Source organism: Bidens hawaiensis, unplaced genomic scaffold (genome assembly GCF_021521415.1).
Source record: "Bidens hawaiensis isolate Kalapana, Puna unplaced genomic scaffold, B.hawaiensis_p1.1 tig00032518_1, whole genome shotgun sequence".
In the NCBI taxonomy this organism is placed as follows: domain Eukaryota; kingdom Viridiplantae; phylum Streptophyta; class Magnoliopsida; order Asterales; family Asteraceae; genus Bidens; species Bidens hawaiensis.
The window spans coordinates 41294-63295 of NW_027495560.1; the positions used below are offsets into that span (position 1 = coordinate 41294).

The following is a 22002-nucleotide window of genomic DNA, read 5'->3' on the forward strand; positions in this document are numbered from 1 at the left end:
AAAGCCTCCCAATGGTGAAGTACCCCGCTTGTTCCCGCAGTTGCGGATACAAGCCATCAGGGAAGGCTACCCGCACTGATAGCAAGGCTACACGCACAAGGCACTATTGCTACTTCAGTAGTCACCTGAAGGAATGAGCAAGGCGGGAATACTCCCGCCCAAATGAGCCAGTCCGTATGCTTCTGGAAGATCTTTTGTACTATACCTACCAAGGTATGGGCAAAACAGACGATCTGACCAGAGACGCCCATGAACCAATCACAGGGTGACAGCTCACCGACAACAGTACGAGGAGGAGCACCCTCTAGTACTGTTTGTCACTATTAGCCGCTGCCTACTCACCAACCCTTACTGTGGGACGTGCGCAACCTACAGTTGGTGGAACAGTGCATAGCCGGAAGTAAAGGAACAGTATACAGCTGACATTGTCACTGTCGGCCGCAACCTATCCACCAACCAGCATGGCTTGTGCGTAGCCCACTGTTGGTAGAACAGGAATACTATTCAGCCGGCTGTACCTTCTAGGAAACCTACCTTCGGCTATATATACTCCAACACCTTGGAATGGTAACGACATCATCTGATATCTCATTATCTTATCTTATCTAGCAATCTCTTAATATACACTTATATTCAGAGCAATCTAGTCTGATTCTCACGCCGGAGGGTGGTCACAAGGAGGAACCCCCCCCCTTCTCAGTGACGAGCTTACGGTGTCTGTATTGCAGGTCATTTGAAGAACAACCTTCTCTGCTGGACCTCATCCTCGTGGGACACATTACTTAACCCACAGATTATCCGTAATCTGCCCTGGGTCACTTAGTGTTTCTTCATATACATAAACTAACAAACATTTAGAAAACCACAAACAAAATAGTACAAACTTTCATCACATTACTTAAATATGCATAATCAAGTTACATACATATTATAACATCATTTCATAACACAAAGACAAACTAAAACATTACACTTAATATCATAAATGATGTTATTAGCACTTGAAATACTAAATACATCCTACAACTAATTAATTCCCTAAAACCACTTCACCTAAAATCAAAATACAAACACAAACACAAGTCCAATTTTTCAAGTGCTAATAACATCACATACCTAAACCTTAAATAACCTTAAAACCTTAGAATTAGTTAATCAAACCAAACATGAAGTGATGATCACATGCACATGGATTGGTCCCCATGCATGAGTTTGGAAGACAAAACATTGTTCCAGATTTCAGTGAAAGCCCTAATAATAATCCCATGATAATAAGGAGAGTTCAACTGCAAAAAACAATTCAACAACTCTCTCAAATCATCTCTTCCATATATATTCTTCTCCATTATCATTTGCAACATTGAATCCTTAAAATCCACGTACGGATCATCCGAATCTTTCTCCACCGCAAGACTATTGCCACCGATTCTTCCAAACCCTTGAACGGCTCTTAAACTTCTCACTTCTGAGTCATCTCCGGCGGAATATTCCGGTGAGAATGTGGTAGAGGTGGTGGTTGTGGTGGAGGGTGTTGTGGTCCATGAGGTGGAAGTGGATGACTGGTGGTGATGGTGACGACGGTGGTGGTGGTATTTGTATTTGTTTGGTTTAGGGTGGAAAATTTTGGAGAGTTTTATTCTCCTGCAACTGTCACCGCAGCCGACGTCAACTGCGGTGGTGTTGAGTGAGATCTTCTTGTTGATTGTTGGCATTGTGTTACTTGTTTTAATAAAATGGCAATCTCTTATATAAGATTCACATTTGCCTTTTAAAACTATAATAAATGTAAATAAATAAATAAATAATATTTATATAATAATAATATAATATAATATTCACATTTCTAAGCAACGAGTACAAGCTAACGTCACGGTACTTTAGGTTAAGGTTCCATGACAGTCCAATCACTATGGTTGACAGAATATAACCTTTTCCTACTAAAAGAAAATATTTTACTTTTTTTCCTAATAAAATTAAAAATATTTGAAAAATAATACCATATAAGGTTGAAAAAACTTGGATACATGTGATATGATTACCATTTAAATTGGACCCAATTACAAATTTTGTCCTTTAAAAAAAGCCAAATTACGGTTCGTGTCCTTTCCTTGCAGGCGGTGTCCTTTAAACTTTTTTTTTCTACACGTTATGTCCTTTACGCTAACTGGGTTAGAAAAACTCAGTTAAATGCCCTCACGTGAGACGCATGTGAGGGCATTTTTGTCTTTTTGCCTACCCTTCTTCTTCTTCTTCTTCTTCTGTATCTATTAACACACAGATCCGGTAACAATTACGGTATTCCCATGACCTCCACTCTTTATCCCCATCTCTTTCTCTCATCTCTCTCTCCTAGCCACCATGACCTCCACCTGCCACCGTTACTAACACCACCACCATCAGGGCAGCCACAAAACCGGTGTATACTAACATGGTTTGGGCATCACGAGGTTGCTTGTTTGCGACGACAGTAGAGGGTACAAGCCTTCTCGTTTCCGGCGACCAAAAGAAGCTCCCTTTGTAGCGATTGGTGGTGATTGAAGCATTAGACGATGATTAGAAGTCCAATCGGACTAGTGACCAAATGAATAAAGGGACGGTAAGTGTACCAAGACCTCGATTAGTGTTCCGCCGGAAACCCTTATTTTAGATCTTAACGGCGATGTGGTTGTTGTCCGTCGGAAACCCTAATTTCATACCTAATAAGCTATTTAGAACACTAATTTTAGATATTAAGTGCGATGGTGTTATTATGGTTGTTTGGTGGTATGGTGTGCAAGTGGCTGCTTCGATTATGTTGAATTGTTGTTGTAGGTTAATTAGGTTTTGTGGTTTTGTGGCTGCCCTGATGTTGGATCTGGAAGAGATGGGGATGAGAGAAAGAGAGATGAGAGAAAGAGATGGGGATAAAGAGTGGAATCTGGGTTTGTGTCTTCTCCGGAGATGGGTTTGTGTCTTCTCCGGCGAGTTTGACCGGAATCTGGGTTTATGGGTTCTCCGGCGGTGGCTGGTGGCGGAGCTATGGTGGCGGTGGTGATCCCTTGGCGAGTTTGACCGGAATCTGGGTTTATTTAGAGGTGTTCATATCTGAAGAAGAAGAAGAAGAAGGGTAGGCAAAAAGACAAAAATGCCCTCACATGCGTCTCACGTGAGGGCATTTAACTGAGTTTTTCTAACCCAGTTAGCGTAAAGGACATAACGTGTAGAAAAAAAAAGTTTAAAGGACACCGCCTGCAAGGAAACTTAGAAAAGGACACGAACCGGTTTTTGGCTTTTTTTAAAGGACAAAATTTGTAATTCTGTCTTTAAATTGTGTGAAATAGTACTATATATGCATTTGGTATTTAACTAATAATAATAATTTATGTATACCGTTAACATTCTAGTCCAGTGATATGAAATGATGGTCAATGTTTTGGATTGATTTTGGTTTCTTACAATGGTCGATTTGTTTATGGATGAGTCTGACTTATAACGTCTATGTACGGTTGATATCATGTCTTAAAAATACTGACTCGGTATATTGAGGATGGTTCCAAACATTGTTAAAAAATATATATTTATGTATGAGAGTGTAAACTTTAAAGAATCAGTTTTATAAATGGATAACGTAAAAACTAAGTATACTTTTAACTTTTGGGTATTTTGGAAGGAATTGTGTGTATTTAAATATTCTTTAATAAATACTTTAAAGTATACTCCTAAAATAAATATAAAAAGACAACTTTACTTTACAGGTTTCAGTCGAGTATTGTTTAACCCCCACCACACCAGTCACCTGCTAAATTATTTTTTACTTTTAGTTTATTTTATTTTTTAATTATAGAAACAATAAATATGATTGAAGTATAAAGTTTTTATGTGAAAATATGATTTTGAAAGAAATAAGTACGCATGGTTTTAACTTAAATGATTAAAATGGTCAGATAAATATAGAAAACAAATAAATTTGTAGGGAAATGCTTTCTGGCCCGAATTGATATTTTAATTATGAATTTTTTTATGGAAATTGAATAAATGTTATATAATATTGTAGATTTGTAGATGCTGCCAAAACAAGAAAATAAAATAGTATTAAGGTATAATTGGAAGAGTTTGGAAGCTGGCATGACAGTAGATGATTTGATCAAACTGGGAACTATAATTAAAAAAAATATATATCCTTTAATGAATTTAAAAATACATGATCTATAAATTATAGAGAAAAACCCATATAACCCGCCTGGTTTAACTCCAATGGATCCGAGATCCCACCGGATAACATCAATTTCAACACTCCATTTATTTTTCTTCTTTAAATAAAATCATATTTCAGTTTGTCGATTTTCACTATATTATTAAATTAGTTAATAAGGTGATATCTGATAATGCTTGAAACCTGTGAAATAATGTAATTATTTGGCTCTTACTATTTTAAAGTCCAATGACCTTTAGCTCAATAAGTACTCAAACATAACTAAAACTTTGGGTTAGAAAAAGCAAGTTCTCAGGTTTAAATCTGATTCTAATTTGAGTTTTTATTGTAGTAAATTTTTTGGTGGCGGGGTTTTCTCGGAACAGGATATGGTGAGCATGAGCTACCCAGTGTTATCTTCGATTGCAGGCTTGTGGGCCAACAGTGATGAGTGTTTTCGGTACTGGTATCGATTGGTATCGGTACCGGATCGATACCGAATACGATACCGATTTGATACCGTCGGTAACAAATCGATACCAAGTTTTGAGTTTTGGGTATGGTACTGATATTTCCCGAATTTTTCATTGAATACCAGTTGTTCCGAACCGAACATTTCGATACCGGTACCAAATATTTCAAATTTTCGGGATCGAGATTTCTGGGATCGCTACCGGTCAGTATCAATACCATCCCGAACTCACCACCTAGTGTGGGGTCTCCTTTTACCATTGAGTTAACCAAAGTAATCGAGGTAACGAGGTTTATTCATTGGTAGTTAAAAAAACTATCCTTAAAGTATCAATATTATTCTTACGTTAGAATATCATATTTGTGTAGCATGTCACATATTAGGTTGTACGTACATACTAGGTACGATTTTTAAGGCCATCTTCAATAACTTACCGTTTGTCATATAGCGTAACATATCTTATGTTTATTATAGCTTAAGTTTTAACTTTCTATTTATTGTTATTTTCTTAGATTATACACTTGTCATACTGTATTATTGGTATACTAAAATATAGAAGTCTGAGATGTTTAAACAATTTAAATTGTGTTTCTAACAATGTCTAACAAGGAAGGTTAAAATAAAAAGTTCATATTAATTAGTGTCGACTAGCATAAATCTCTCGGTTTATCAGGCCGGGTGACCACTTTGATAACGACTTAGCCAATAATCTTAATAGCGTTGTCCTGAGTTTGTCACAACATAAACGCATTATCAATGAATGTGTTTAACAAAATAAACTTTGATAATTTGTTAAACATGAATCCAAATAAAACAATGACGCCTCTATGAGGAGGATCATATGCGTGATAAAATCTAGAGGTGCATAAAAAACTCGAATTTGGAACCGGTTTTCTTTATACCAGGGTTTTTAATATCAAAACATGTACCTGACCCTACCCGTAGGATATAGATAGGGTATGCATTTTAGTACCAAAACCCGTACCCGAATCGGACCCGATTTTTACTCGGTAATACCCGAAAACCAGAACCGGTTCCATACCGGGAACCGGGTTTTTCAAATACTCGATCTATACCCGAAATTACCCGAAAAATATCTGAAAAATACCCTTAGAAAGTGCAATTCCTAAAAAAAATCCAATCTATACCCGGAAAAAACTCAAAAAAACACGAAAATAGGGTTTTTCCAATGCCCGGAAATAGGGTACTCAAATACCCGTTTCTATATCTGGCCCGAACCCGATACATAAGGTATTGTTTTTAGAGACAATATCCAGACCCGAACCCGCCTATTGCCAATACCCGGGCATACCCGAACCCTGGTTCGGTTCCATACCCAAAATCAGGTATTTGAAAACCCGATTTGTGCACCTCTAATGGAACCAATCGTTAGCCAATTTTACAAAAATAAAACCGCAACTAAGGTTTTACATTTTACAACAAAACAATTTAGTAACTCATGGTATTATGTTGACGTTTGCTATATATTAATGTGACATTTCTTAAGTTATGTTACTTATGTACACCTCATAGCTGTCTAAATACGGTACCATACGCATCAGGACTTGTACTCTACATTAGATAGTCCATTGACAAAGTTTGAGGTCAGTAATTGAAACTAAAGGCTATTTGAAAGACATGACAAACATTACATCCACTTTGCAGACTGTAAAAAAATGGGCATCATGACCCTCTATGGAAATAGTGTAAATATGCATTTACTCCAAACATTTATTTTTTGTTCAGTCTCAAAACTTAATATCATATCTTCCAAACTATGAATCAATAAAAGCAAACACTCAATACCCCACGAAAACAATCACAATTCCATTATTTCAAAAAAATAAATAAATTAATTAATTAAATAAATGAAAACACGTAACACTAGCAGGACGCTAGGCCATGGACATGTTAAAATTACGTTAAAAGAACTCCAATCTTTCTAATCTAAGGCAGCAAATTTGCCTTTGTCTTTCACCAAAGTATATCTCGCATTCTATGTAAACCATAAGGTAATCAAAATGATACATCATCCCATCTTATTGTAAGTCTTGGAACCATTAACACACCTATTGAAACGCAACATATTGAAAGCTGTGCCTCGCATTGTCACGTCTCTATTGCAACAAGTTCTCCGCAAGCCAATTTGCAAGAAATTAGAAGATGATCTGTCGATTCAAGCACCTCTCGACAAGCATGATAAACCGTAGATAAAATGGCTATGCTTCTTTTCGCCAAGTTCATTTTAACCGGGATCCTACCAACGCCAAGTTCAAGAGTGATTTATCTGCTTTGGCCCGATCTCATCATTTTTGTCCTTTTGTTGCCCTGATTGAGACTTTGTAAGATTGCTCTCATTCAAACACATTTAACTGTGAGGTTCTTGTTTCTTCAACAACCAAAATGTCTAAAATACGTTTACGACTTATCATTAATGGCATGATCATCCACAGGGGTTCGTCCTTACCCATGCACATCCCACACTCTCGTAATCTTATATTCTTATCCAATTCATGTCACATAACATTTTCAATGACGTCCTTTACACTAATGGTCATCCCATGGTCTTTCCCCTCTAATATATGGCTCCACATCATCTCTTGGGCTCCCTCATGAGCACCCATTAGAGATGATCTTACCGTATTTCATGTCGCATAATAATTTATGAACAAAAAAGATTTAAACCTCTTGTAGATCATTAAATAACGAGGCACTCATGTAGGCTAGGTGCATGTTAAGCGTTAACGATTGCCAACATTATATATATAGAGAGAACAAGCAAAACTTTGTGCCACAAGATTTTTTAGAATATTATTTTGGCCTTTATATAATTACTTTCATTCATCACTCAATCAACCTATTTGGTTCAATGGTTTTGGTTAACTTTCCCAACTCTCTTGATCATGTTTTACTGACCGAATAAACGTTGTTTAAAATATGTTTATTTGTATTATATGTCATAAGAGTCTCTGCTAATTTGGATGTTCACTAATTTGTGTTTTGTGTTAATACATGTACCGGTACGAACCTAACTGATAACAACCATATTCGTTCCCGCCGCCGCAACGCGACAGGTTGTCGCCTAGTTCTATCTTGACAACTAAAATTTGATACTTCCAAATCACATAACCACTTTCTGAACACAAAACACACCCTAAAGTGTTATGGCAAACGTTTCAAATTAAAGATTCACAACAATGTATTTCCCATTCTAGGGGTACTATATGTTATGCATATAGTACAAGTGTTTCAAGCAAATTTAACCATCTATAGGTTAATGATGAAAATGGGATTTTCATGATACCTATCAAGGGTGCAAAGATTGGGCATAATTATGATAGAGTGAACTTATAGATGATATAGAGTACACACACTGCATACACCTTTGCATTGATTTTTACAATTGATAAGGAAGGTACACACATTTATTCACAAGGTTCACGTTATTGGTCCTACAAAGATTGAACCTTGGGTCCCGTCAAGCTATGGTTTTGTTGATCAAGGTTGCAACGTGACGAGCCACCCACACCGAACCAGCCTCGGTGCAGCAGAACGAGTGGGTATGACCCTCTCTTTCTACTTCCACCACGGCGGTCGGCACCTCTTTCACCACCTAGTATGTTTTAATTAAAAAGTTAGAAATGAAAATAACAATTTTTATGCATGAGGTATCACTATAACATGGCTTATGGCAGATTGGCAGATATTGTCACAAAGGTGTAAAGTTGGAAAAAAAATATATGATATTAATTAGGGGTGGCAAATTTGACCCAAATAATTTTAAATGTGTCAATTTGGGTTGTTTAAAAATTATATGGGTTGGTTTGAGTCATAAGTTTTAATTAAATGGGTCAAAATGGGTCACTTGAAATTTTACATTCTTATTTTCGGGTCAAAATGGGCCGACAAATTTAAATATATAGGTCGATGTGGGTTAGTGTCTTAAGTAAAAGTGGCAGGTTCGGGTTGAAACAAGTTTTGGATTGGAACGAGATCGGTTTAGGTTTTGGCTCGGAACAGGTTTCGTGCCGACACGAGTTTTCACACTGGACGGGTCGATTTCGGATTCGTTTTCATCGACATTTCGGTTTCGTTTAATTTGTCGATTTTTTTTTATTTAGTTATTATTTTTTTATGAACGAGGACAACGGCGAAAACATTTTAGTTTTTTCTACTTTTTTCGTTTTTTATTTATATTTTGAGTTGTGATTTTTTTATTATTTTTTTGAATTTTTTTAGGGGTTTTTAATCTTAATAAAAAACCTTCAAAAAAATTAATAAAAAAATCATAACTCAAAATATAAAACAAAAACATAAAACAACTAAAACGTTTCGTCCATTGTCCTAGTAAAAAAAACCGACCCGAAACCCGCTTTAACTCGTTCCGACCTGGACCCGTTCTGACCCGAACCTGTTGACCCTAACCTGTTCCGACCCGAACCAAAACAACCCTTTTTTTAGTTGACCCATTCTGACCCTAACCCGTTCCGACCCATGACCCGTTCAACTCAGCCCAACCGTGCCACCCCTAGTATTAATACCATAAAAAGTCATTCAACCTAATTTTGATATATTAAAGTCCCTTAACTGTAAAAAAAGTATATAAAAAGTCACTAACTAATTTTTGGTCTTTAAACATAAACCAAATTGGTCAAAAGAAGATCTTATAAACTTTTTTTACAAAGATGTTGAATGTAACCTTTTCAAGTTTTGACCAACTTAGTAGTAACAAGTAAGAAAAATAATCACAAGTGGGTGCATTTTAGACAAGTCAAAACAGATTTTAATATATAAAACCAGTTTAAATTTTTTTCGTGTACTTTTGCAAGTAGAGGGACATACGAAATTAGGTTGAGTAACTTTTTCGTTTAAAATAAAAACGTATACTGGTTTTCTATTATATTAACGCAAAACATACTAAGGGGGTGTTTGGCCTAGCTTTTTTAACCAAGTTTATAGCTTTTTTAGCTTTTTTTTTACAAAATAAGCTTAATTTGGTGTTTGGCTTAGCTTTTTAAGCTTATGCTTATTAGCTTATATAAGCCCATTTGAATAAGCTTATTTGAAGATGGTTTTTTAGCTTATTTGTTAGAAGCTTATTTGTTTAAGGGTGTAAATTACTCATTTGTTCTCAAATGGTGATGGATTAGTAATTATTACTCTAACAAATTAAAGAATGTTGGATTTAACAACTTATTAAGACACATAATTAACTTATAGAATATAAGCTAATCCAAACACTTAAAAAGAGCTTATCAAATAATTGAAAAAAAGCTATAAGCTAATTTTATATATAAGCATAAGCTTAAAAATAGAAGCTACACCTAGAGGTGCACAAATCGGTTTTTTTAAAAAAACCGGTTCGGTTATTAACCGGACCGGTTTTTTTTTGACCGGAAAAAAACCGAACCGGTTAATAACCGGACCGGTTAATAACCGGTTTTTTCATCTCAAAACCCTAACCGGTCTAACCGGTTAGGACCGGTTTAGAAACCGGTTAGAACCGGTTAATAAACCGGTTTTTTAAAAACCGGTTTTTAACCGGTTAACCGTTTTTTTTTTTTTTTTTTTTTTAATAACCATAAAAAACGGTCAAAAAACCAAAAATACGGCTATATGCCCGTTATACAACGGTCAAAACCGGTTTAAACCGGTTAACCGGTTATAAAAAAACCGGTTAACCGGTTATAAAAAAACCGGTTTATAAAAAAACCGGTTAACCGGTTTTTTTATAACCGGTTATTAAAAAAAACCGGTTTTTTTTATAACCGGTTTCAAAACCGGTTTTGGCTCTAAAACTTAAAACCGATATACAAACCGGCGGTTTGTAAACCGGTCAAACCGGTTTTTAAAAAACGGTTTTTTTAAAAACCGGTTTCCGGTTTAAACCGCCAAACCGGTTCGGGAACCGGTTTTTTTGTGCACCTCTAGCTACACCCCCTAAGGTAAGGAACTTTATATTTTCTTCATTTTGAGTAACCAACTTTTTAACTGTTTAGTTTCATGGTAACCAAATTTCAACTTTTACTACTTTGGGTAGGTATGCATAGCCAAAAATGGTCATTTCAACATAAATAATTTGAAGTTTGTACCTTTTTAGGATAAAAAAAAATTGTTACATATTTATGCAATTAGCCCAAACAAATATCTTGAAAAAACACAAACTATTAAAAACAAAGATTATGATTTATGCATGCCAATGACATGAATGGTTTACCTCATCATGCATGTACAATGGGGCCCAATGATCATCATCACCATACAAGAATGCAATCCTATTTCTCATTTTCTCATGAATTCCCAATCTGGTACCTTTACAAGCTATATAAAATAAATAAATTAATAAATAAAAAACAAAATAAATAAAAATAAGAGTGAATTGCGGTTTTTGTCCCTGTGTTTGTCTAAATCTGCAGTTTTAGTCTAATAGTTTCAAATCTGTGATTTTCGTCCCTATGGTTTAAATTCACTTTCAATTAAACCCGAATTCATTAATCTCGTTAAGTCTGGTCGTCAAATCCATTAGCGTGGCCTTCATGTGAGGGCAGTTTTGTCCTTTTTTTCCCAAATACACCCCAGCCCCTCACGTGAGTGGGCTTGCGGATTAGGAATGAGGTTTATTTGGGGAGAAAAGGACAAAACTGCCCCTCACACTAATGAGTTTAACTACCATACTTAACAAGGTTAGTGAATTTGGGTTTAATTGCAAGTGAAATAAAACCACAGGGACGAAAAACCCAAATTTGAAACTATTGGACTAAAACCGCAAATTTGAAACTATTGGACTAAAACCGCAAATTTGAACAAACCACATAGATGAAAACCGCAGTGTACTCTAAAAATCTTGTTTAACAAACTATCTTAGAATGCAATTCATCCTTATCTTTTATTTGTAAAAATCGAATACGTGTTTATAAACTCGGGATTGTATACCTCTTCAAACTCGGTCATGGCCATATAAAGCACATTGCGCATCGTATGATACTGAAACAAAGATAAACAATAGTTAACATAAGAGCAATTAATTATATATATATTAACAAACATAAATTAAAAAAAAACATTACATTTTGAGGATATTAACTTTTGAAAATGAAGCCAGAAAGGACTAAATGGACCACTTGAACAAGAGGAAAATAGGACCCATAATAACTGACACAATAATTCTTAATTTGGATGCATAATAATATACATGTTTGAAGATAATAAATAATCAACACTAAATATATAAAGTGGTACTTATATGTCACATACTTATTATACTTGTTGCAACATGTTTCAAAGTCTTATTATAAATAATTATATACCAGTTTTAGAAGTAGTTTCACCTCAAGAGTGCTTGTACAAAGTGCATCGATAGCAGTACCAGACCACGACTTCGCTAGTGATTTTCTTGCTATAAATCTTGAAACCGAAATTGGTAGAAATCCCAAAAATGCCACTGTTGCACTGATAAGATTAGATAGAAGCCGGGACCTGGATTAACAAAACAAAATTAATAATTAACAGATTATTAATTCTAATTGTTCAGAATCAGGAAAATTATCAGAATATTAACAAACTCTTTTAATAATTATTATTAAATAATTTTAATTCTAATTATTTAATTCTGATTATTCAAAATCAGGATTATTTTCATATTATTAAAAAAAAGTTAATAATTATCAGATTATTACAACTTTAAACAATCTATTTATTTAATCTCGATTATTCAAAAATCACATAATCAATTCCAAAAGCACATAATCAAGATATTTGCAAGATAAAAATCATAAATTTTAGCAGCAGATATTAGGTTTTGGACTTCTGGGCTCAAACCGAACCAAAAACCGAATTTTCAGTTTTTGAGTTTTGAAAACCATACGTTTTCGAATTTTTTGGTTTCGGTTTATTATTTGGGCTAAAAAGTTTTTTTTTTAAAAGGTCCATAATGAATTTGGGCCTAAATCTCTTTGTTAATAAATGATTAGGTAATTATACGTTTGGGCTAAAATATCTGGTTACACTATTTATTAACTTCTTATAAATTACCTAACATTCAAAATAAAAAATGAAACTCCATAAACTCGGTGACACGTTTTACCTTGACAATTTATTTATAATAGATTGCTGCTGAGATCTTTTATCAACTGCCAAAAATGGATATAGCGCTATAAAATACGCAACCTGTTGTATAATATCAAAACACCAGAAGACAGCTTGTTAGTTGTAAGAATTACCGTATCATTAAATATTACCGGTGTCAAGATTGGCGGGTTGGGTAACAGGTTCAGTCAAAACGGGTCAAATCACAAACGGGTCATTTTTGTTCAGTTTTTTAAAAAAATTTACAAATAACATATTACTACAAAAGTCCAAATCTTTAAACAATTTTCAACTTGTTTGACCAGTTTCGACCCATTTGACCCGTTCCCGTTAAGTAAATGGCAATTTCAAAAGCGTTCACCTTTTCAAGAATTTGTTTAAATATTTCCAAAGACATATACGACCCGATTGAGTGTCCCACCTGTAAAGAAAATATGATGTACCGGTCTTAGGTAGTTGATGCAATAGGTGACTTCATTTAAAATAATACGTTTCATTTTTTTATAAACTATAAAATATTTCATATTTATAAACTATAAAACTAGGTGTAAGAAGCAATAAAACACACCACAATAAGAGGGACTTGAAGAGCTTGTAATTCCTGGTGGATGAAATTGATCTAAGGGAACAAGAAAATAATATTAATTATGTCGATATTCAGTTTTTAAACAGCAAAAGCAAGTCCAACTATCCAAACACCGTATCGTAATTTAAAAAAAAATACGAGAAAGATTACCTTGTGATCAATTTGTTCATTTAGTGTGAACATCTTCCCCTGCTCCCAGTCCTTCTCAAAAATAATAATAATAATAATAATAATAATAATAATAATAATAATAATAATACTTTGTGTCCATTGTTGATAACTTCGTTTGTGGGAGACTTAAAAACGTAAAAATCGAATATTTCTCGTTGGAAAAGATTCAACATTTGACTAAGCATGTGGTTAAACAAAAGTGTTTTTGACAATACAACGTAACAAGTTGCATACGCGTTACAAACACCGGATACTAAAAAAGGCGCACACGATGTATAATATTACGGGTTGTAAGACTCTAAAGAATACCTTTTCTGAATGTGATATATGCCCAATTCCTGATCATAAACACACAAACACACAAGCAGTCAAATTACAAAGTTGATCTTTAAAATTTTTAAAAATATATGAACGTAAAACGTTAGATCTAAGTCTCACCTGTTATAGAAGCGGTCTCTCCCATTTGCTCATAAAGAGACTCCAAAAAATCAGTATAAAATGTTATCACTCCTGTATCAACAAATTATTACTACCCGAAAGATTGTTGAACAGAATCATTAAAATCAAGCATAAAACATCTATAGGCTGCTCGAATGATCCGCTTCGGGACAAAATATGCAGGACCGGCGTGGAAAATATGATGGTGATTCGGTATGTCTAATGCAACACTGGTTTTGATCGCATAATCAATAAAAGGAAACTAAGACTTTTATGCGCCTCAACAAACTAAGGACCACCAATAACAAACTAACCGATGTTGAACAGCTGAATGGCAATATATGGTCCAGATAAGTCACCACATGCCATTTCAGCTATAACCGTTTTGTGACCCTCTACGGTGTATATATAATAAATAATAATGATGAGGTCAGTATGTTTTTCGGTAGATATCAAAAACAACACCGAATACATAAAGGACTACAAACAGTAGCAGTAATCCACGGTGAACACAGAAGGTTGAGAAAACTATATTAGCAACAGATAACAAATAAAAAGACACTGAGACATGAATAAGTAGCGCACATCCCCTCGAAAGTAACTATACGCTCCCCTAACAAAACTACGCGCTAAGGCTGAAGATAACTGTCAATGCAACTATTAATGTGATTATTCCAAGTATACTGAGTCTAATCCGCTCATTTCATGTCCGTTTGGGTCTGCCTCTGGTCCTCATCCACTCCATTGTGGTAGTTTCTACAGTTCTTATTGCCGTCTCTTCACATGTCCAAAACAATCTCAACCCCCCCCCCCCCCACCACGGTTATTTTGCAGTCCTATGTGCGACAAGGTCTTAGTTGTTCCACTATTTTTCCTGACATTTTCCGCAGCTTTGTTTGCTTGTTTTGTTGTGAAGCTCGAACATAGTAGAACAAAAACCTATAAACTACAAGTGCGTTAACGCCTTCACAAATTTTTCCAACACGAATATCTCGAGATAGGAGTCTTGAAGACGTTTTGAAGCATATGTCTCCGAGCTTCTGTCCCGATCATGTTCTCCCCAGACAACTCTTATCCATGGGTACAACAGTCAGCAGTCAAAGCAGTTAGTACTGCCAGGGAACTCGAGCACCCAGATTGTACCTTGAATCAACAGTATGAAGACGGAAATCTTGCTGCAAAATTCTTATGTGTGTGTAAGAATTCTGGTGTGTTTTACAGTGAATGATCACCTTAGTATTTGTAGTGAAACCAAGACGAAACAACTTCATGAAAAACTAAACTGATAAATAAACCCGACAGTGAAACCGGCAAGCGCTCGCAAGTTCCATGTGTGCGGGTTAGGATGCTACCCCATAAAGTCCTCACTAGTTCCTTTGTCTGCTTCAGACACATGGCCTATTATCGATATCTCACTCATCTTAACTCCGTTTTGGACACGGTTTGGTTCGTTACGAAGCTCTCATACAATAGAACACAAACCCATAAACTAACAGGAGATATGACACTTGAATATGTTTTGAAAATTGAAACTACAATATGACAGTCCAATCTTTCTCAAATGATCAAACTTTCACCTAACTACAATAGCAGCTAGGGGTGTGGGTGGTGCGGTTTTAGGTTAAAGCCAAACCGAAAACCAAAACTTCGGCTTTTAGATTTTTGAAACCATTCGGTTTCAGTTTTTGCCATTTGAGCTTGAAAATTTTAGGCCGAAAATAATGAATTTAAGTATAAATAATTTTGTTAATTATTAACTAATAGACTATAATACATTTGGCAAAAAGTATTTAAGTTACATATTTATTAAATTCTTATAAATTACTTCAAATATAAAATAAAATTCTAGAAATTCGGTTCGGTTAGGTTCGGTTTTTTCGGTTTTTATTACATGGAAAACCAAAACCAAACCGTTAGTTCAGTATTTATAAAAACGTAAAACCAAACAGTCGGTTTTTGTTTCGATTCGGTTTTTTCGGTTTCTTGCACACCCCTAATATCAGCATATGCTCTACTTAAACTATGTTCTAAAGAACCCAATATCATACAATATAAATATATAATTACCTGGATTTCCAGGCACAAACAGAATATGCAACCTGGGATTTGTTGCATGAATCTCCACTAACTCTGTCTTCTTACTACCTTACCCAAAATCACAAACTTTAATAATAATTACATACTAACCAAATAATAATATAATACATACATACATACATACCCAGAAACATTACACAGTCTGAAATTATGATTAGCATCCGATTTGGAGCGAATAAGCTGAGATTTATCGTGACCCATTTGAGATATGATAGTGGTGGTGTAATGGCTGATTTGAGAAATCAATTTAGGGGAAAGATTGAGTGGTTTATTGACAGTTTGTTGATTAAAGTGATGAAGTGATAGTGAAAGATGATGACGATAGCGGAGGAAGACACGAATCATAAGTCATAACATAACATAGATCCCAAGGAAACACCGAGGTTAAGTTAGATACTTGTAACTTGTGTGTGTGTGTGTGTGTGTGTGTGTGTGTGTGTGTGTGTGTGTGTTAAAACTTAAAACAGTTAAGAGGTACAAGTTTAGGTTGGGTAAGTTGTGTAAATAATGTTATAATTTTTTTTATTTCTATTTTTTTTTCTATTTTACAAATTTGATATATAAAAAAATATATATAATTTTAACATACATATTATATAAAATTTATAAACTAGAGAGTTTTTAACGTTATATGTTTTTTTAGTTATTCTTTTATAAGGTTTTAGGTATTTAGTGAAATAATATATGTATAATTAACTTTTATTTATTTATTTATTTATTATATATAGATATTAAAATTTAGGGTTTAATATAACCGAGCTAACGAGTCGAGCCAGACCGAGCCACGAGCCGAGCTGACCTTGGCTCGAGCTCGGCTCGTTCAGAAATCGAGCCGAGTCGAGCCGAGCTCATTTAGAATCGAGCTTTTTCGAGCTGAGCTTTTTTCGAGCGAGCCGCGAGCTTTTTGAACAGCCCTAGTTGTGTGTTGTGACTAGGTGTTAAAACTTGTAAGGTTCGGTTTTGGGGTTTATGCGATGACGTTTATCTTGTGTTTCGAATAAAAAAATTTACACTGACGTTTCGATAACTTGATTTTGAGAAAGGTTAACATTGAAACTTTGGGAAAAGAACATTAACGTTGTTCACTTGTGGCTTCGAGTGAATTTGCATCGACACTTTGGTTTTGAAATAAAGTCACGTTGAAACTTTAAAAATCGAAAGTTAAACTTGTTGTTTGTTTGTACCTATCTTGAATTGTTGTTAGTATATTTGTTTTCACATTAATGAAATAATGTAATAATACTGCTACTATGAAAGCAATAATTATTTATATTTTGTGGTAAGGAAAAGATTTAGTATTTCATGTAACTTATGTTCGATTCATGTTCCTAATATTTAGTTTCGGCAGCAGTTGGTGATAATGAGAGAGTAGGCGAGTAAGTGACGTTCAGATGGATCATTGAACTAAATGGGTTTTATTTCATCACTGTCATGCCTTTGGACGGGCGTTGGTCTTAGGTGGGGGTTTTTCTCAAATCAAAAGACGAGTGTATCCTGATGTGATAAATTTAACCAATAGATTATTTGAAGGATTCGTTGACCGTTCAAAAATACTACATTTTGTGCTGAAGTCAATTTGGATCTCAAGCCCATAGATTGCTTAGCCCAAATATGCATTAATAATAAAGAAAAAGACAACGGTGGTGGGTTGGTGGCCCACCTCACAAACCACCGTTTTTGATATAAGAATATGATTTATTATTATTATTATTATTATTATTATTATTTACTGTTTAGCGTCGTGTACAAATAAATATAGAAATATAAAGAAAAAATTTGAATAGTATTCGAAATTTCAAGGTAAAAGCAGTGGAAGAGAGACATATAGGTATGTATCCACCTATATTGAATTGCGGATACAGAAATGATAAAATCGTTTTTGATTGGCTCGAATATGAGCCTCCTATAGAAGATGAAAGAAGATAGACAAGAAATCAAAGACAAAGCTTTTTCGAGACAGGAGTCAGCATCTATCTAATGAATTAAATGGTTCCGAGAAAGAAAAAAAGAAACGAGATCGCAATGAGATTTTCATATCAAAAAGGGGGATATGGCTTCTTTTTTTTTCAATCTTAAAATAAAAAGTAAATATATTCAAGAATTTGTATTGTAGAGAGGTGAGTCCTAGTATAAATAAGAAAATATTTGTAGTGATCACTACTAACTTAGTGAGACGTAAAAATAAAATTACTACTTGGTGAAAAGTAAGTAGGTGAGCACTGCCGATCTAGTGAGAAGTTAAAGCGGTGATCGCTATCATTCTAATCAGTGCCGTCCCCGAGAATTTCAATACCTCGGCCGAGCCGATATAAAAAGGCCTATAGGCCTTAACGAAAATTTTTTATTCGCTAATGTGTCTGGATAAAACTTTTATGCACTAATTTATTATAAGCAGAAACCATTCTGAGCATGTAATCGTCTCATTAACCATTGCATTAAACCTTATTTTTAACACCAAAAACATATATATGTAATATGTATAAAAAAGTTTGGGCACCCGACCTTATGTGCCCCGGCCGATGGTGCGGCTCGCACACCCTCCGAGCCTCCCCTGATTCTAATGAGACGATGTGATATTACTACCTTTTAGGGAAACGATTCAAAAGGCGATCACTACCTTTTCGATAAAAAAAAGGGTTCTTGTCTCAACTATTTCTTATTATTCGTTAATCGTGTTAAGTGAACCACATAAATAATAGTGTTACTGAATTGCTTGTACTTAACCGTGTTAAGCACGTTGTAAAATATAAGATTCTTCAATTGCTGACCAAAGTTTTGAAGCTGAATTTATTCCTATAGCGAGATAGATGGTCCAAGAGTAAAACAAATAGATGTCGATACATATCAATATGCTTTCACCATTTAAATTACATTTGATATTTCCAGCTTAGAAAAGCTATCGTTATCAAGTTTTAGAGACGTGAAATAGCATAATTTTAAGCATGAAACTCATTTGAGTTTTGACCCTCTAGTTTTGAGAAGAAGCGAAGAAGACTTGTAGCTACAAACATATAATATATTTTACAAGAAAATTATCTTATATTGAAAAATAATTATTCTTAATTTTTTTTCATATTTAAACTTTTAGTTTAAGCTTATTATCTTTATAAAGTACTAACATAATTTTTATATGTACACATTTAGTTCCAAGTTCCAATAATGGTGCAACAATGACCCAAAGGTATAATAAATGAATAAAAATAAATAGATTAAATATTTCAGAATACAACATAATGAAAGACATAGATATTCTCTAACACTAACTAACGTACTTTTGACAACACAAACAAACAAAACATGCCTTCTAACTTCAAACCGGCAGGTAGCTAACTACTTATTGATCACAACACAAGCTTCAAGGATAAGGGAGTGTACCACCACCACCACCAAGTCCACCGCCACCAAGAGTAGGTAATCCACCAATACCGTTACCTAGACCACCAAAAGTTCCCACACCACCAGCAGAAGCACCCTGTCCACCAAATTGATATTCACTACCAACGCATCCAATCCCATTAGCATTACCAAAGTTACCCCCTACATCGACTCCTGAGCCCATCCCACCCACGAGCAAACCATTGCTTCCAATGCCACCAAACCCACCTGTTCCTCCAAAACCATAAATGTTCTTTTGATTTGTAAGACCAACATTATTCTTGTTTTCTCTTGGAATGTCTCTAGCAGTACCGGTATAAGCCGATACTGCTAACGCTACAACTAAAAATTTATGAAGTGTATGTAATGTAACATAATGTATGGATACGTTTTTTGACAGTTTAAAAAAATACGTGTTATTTTAAAGACATCTTATATGCCTCCCATACATTACGATCTCATTTAGAAATGTATGTTTTGGTGATGCACATTCATCAAGTTGTAGTATAGTTAAATAGCAAGCTGAAGTGTTCTGTTAAATGTTTTTTAACATTTACCAATGAGTCACTAATCCCATTAAGTTCCGTATTTACTTGCTTTGTTAACCAGCCTCATTCAGTCATTCGTTCATTTTCAGTTTTAAAAATCAAATTCAATGTATAAATTCTAATATGCTTTTTACATTAAGAAAATCTTTATGTTTTAAATTTATCAACTTAATTTGTACAAATTTCAAAGGATAAAAATAACTTGTTTGATCAGAAAAACTTTGTATAGTTGTATGCAATATTGCTGGAAGAAAAAAAGGTGATGATGGTAAACATTTTTTTTCCAAATAAATGCACTTAGCAAGTGTCCGAATCTAGGGAGGCAAGAAGGTGTCACTTGCATCCCCAAAAATGATGTGAAAACGCTATTTGTTAATCGTTAATAAGCTAGTGGTGGAGTGGTAAAGGAGAGACTTGGTGTTCATATGATCTAAGTTTGATTCTTGTTCCCATCATTTAGTTTCGGTGGCACCAGGTGATGATGATGAGAAACTAGGCAAGTATGTGACGTTTACTAGTTGGATCCTTGAACTGAACCAGTTTTACCTCACTTCACTGTCGTTTACTAGTGGGTGGATTTAGGTGAGGGTTTTCCCCATATTGAAAGACGAGTGTATCCCGGTATAGTGAATTTAGCCAGTAGCTCATCTGAAATGTGACATTTAAACAGATTATAAAACGAAGCCTTTAAAGGGTCACCTTATACTTCTTTTAGTGAAAGTTGTAACCTTATATAGTTTGTATATCAAGTTGTTGTAACTACGCTTCAACCGGAAAAAATAAGAATATGAACTGAAAAAAATTAAAATTTGGTTTTCAGGTTTTCAAGACAAATCATAAACCAATTTGAATTTAGATTTTGGACTTAGTTGAATGTGGGGATATGAACTCTATGGTTAAGTATGGTAGGATAATTACAAGGATATGTGACTTCTTGAAAAGTCATTATCGAGAAAACTAAAAAGTAAATCCATGTGTTCTTGAATGGACAATCCATAGGAGCAAAGTATATAAACATGGTTAAAAAAAGAGAAAGCTGATAATAGCTCATAATGAATTAAAAAACACAGGTAAATAGGAAAAATGTTTTTTTAACTAAATTTGTGTACTTTATATGGTTTGAAACGATGACCTCCTATTTCATAAGAAGGTATCAACTTTTGCTATAGGAAATAAGATTCACCAATATGACTATTTCAACACGTTTCGTTTCAAAGCTTCAACATCACGTTCTCTTTTGATGATGAAGTAACGGGACAACTCACCCTTGTCGGGTCCCACTCAGCATCAAACATCGTCTTCCGACAAGAATCATTAGATCCGGACCCACTATTTTCTAACACAGCGACCAAGTTCTTGAGTTTTGGTAGATTGTAAATTGTGGAACTTGTGTTTGATATTTCTTTGTTTCTCTCTTTGGTCGTAGGTGGCATGTTTAGGTCGATACTCTTCTTTGAACCATTCGATTTCCAGTGATGCCTAACTGCATAATCGGTTCTGTCACGAAAAAAGAATAAATTAGTTATTAATTCATAAAGAATTATGTTTTGATGTAAACACTCTATTTTACTATTAATAAAAACCTGAACGAATAATTAAATCAAAAAGAAAATAAAGATAATATTTTTACCTTTCCGGTCGGAATCGAGCAATTTCAGCCCACTTGTTACCGAATATCTCATGGTAATACGTAAGAGTTAATTCTTCATCATCTGTCCATGCGCTTTCTTGATCGATGGATCTAACCGATTACCGATCGTACCACCTGAAAAACCATATAGTATGTATAAACTATAAATCAAATGAACTAAGAATGAAAATGTGAATAATTTCAGAGTAATAGTTTTAAGTTATTACCTTTCGCGCCATTGTCTGCCAATTCGACCAGCCATATGACGTGCAATAAACGACCAATTCATGCAGCCATATGACGTGCGATGAGCGTTTAGTTTGACCGCTACTTCTACAAACACAAATAAAAAGAATGTACATCATTAATCTATGATAGGATAAACAAAACATAATACTATAATAGTGATCAATTTACTAACTTGGGGAA

At 34.6% G+C, this 22002-nt stretch overlaps 1 protein-coding gene and 1 pseudogene across 2 annotated transcripts; both read right to left on the minus strand.

The window, feature by feature from the left end:
* Positions 1–854: 854 nt before the first annotated feature.
* On the minus strand, positions 855–1904 carry LOC143583773 (uncharacterized). Its single transcript, XM_077065993.1, has one exon. The coding sequence runs from the start codon at positions 1710–1712 to the stop codon at positions 1179–1181; it is 534 nt and encodes a 177-aa protein (XP_076922108.1). The 5' UTR covers positions 1713–1904; the 3' UTR covers positions 855–1178.
* A 6111-nt stretch (positions 1905–8015) lies between these two features.
* LOC143583774 (uncharacterized) lies at positions 8016–16325 on the minus strand (annotated as a pseudogene). Its single transcript, XR_013144241.1, has 12 exons — positions 16145–16325; positions 15991–16064; positions 13924–13995; positions 13795–13823; positions 13465–13515; positions 13297–13347; positions 13090–13149; positions 12727–12809; positions 11972–12119; positions 11577–11627; positions 10861–10964; positions 8016–8256 (listed from the first exon to the last, which is right to left on the minus strand). The product of XR_013144241.1 is annotated as an uncharacterized LOC143583774 (transcript).
* Between the last annotated feature and the right edge of the window lie 5677 nt (positions 16326–22002).

Coding starts and splice junctions, on each gene's coding strand:
- LOC143583773 (XM_077065993.1), bottom strand. CDS start 1,712: ATGCCAACAATCAACAAGAAGATCTCACTCAACACCACCGCAGTTGAC.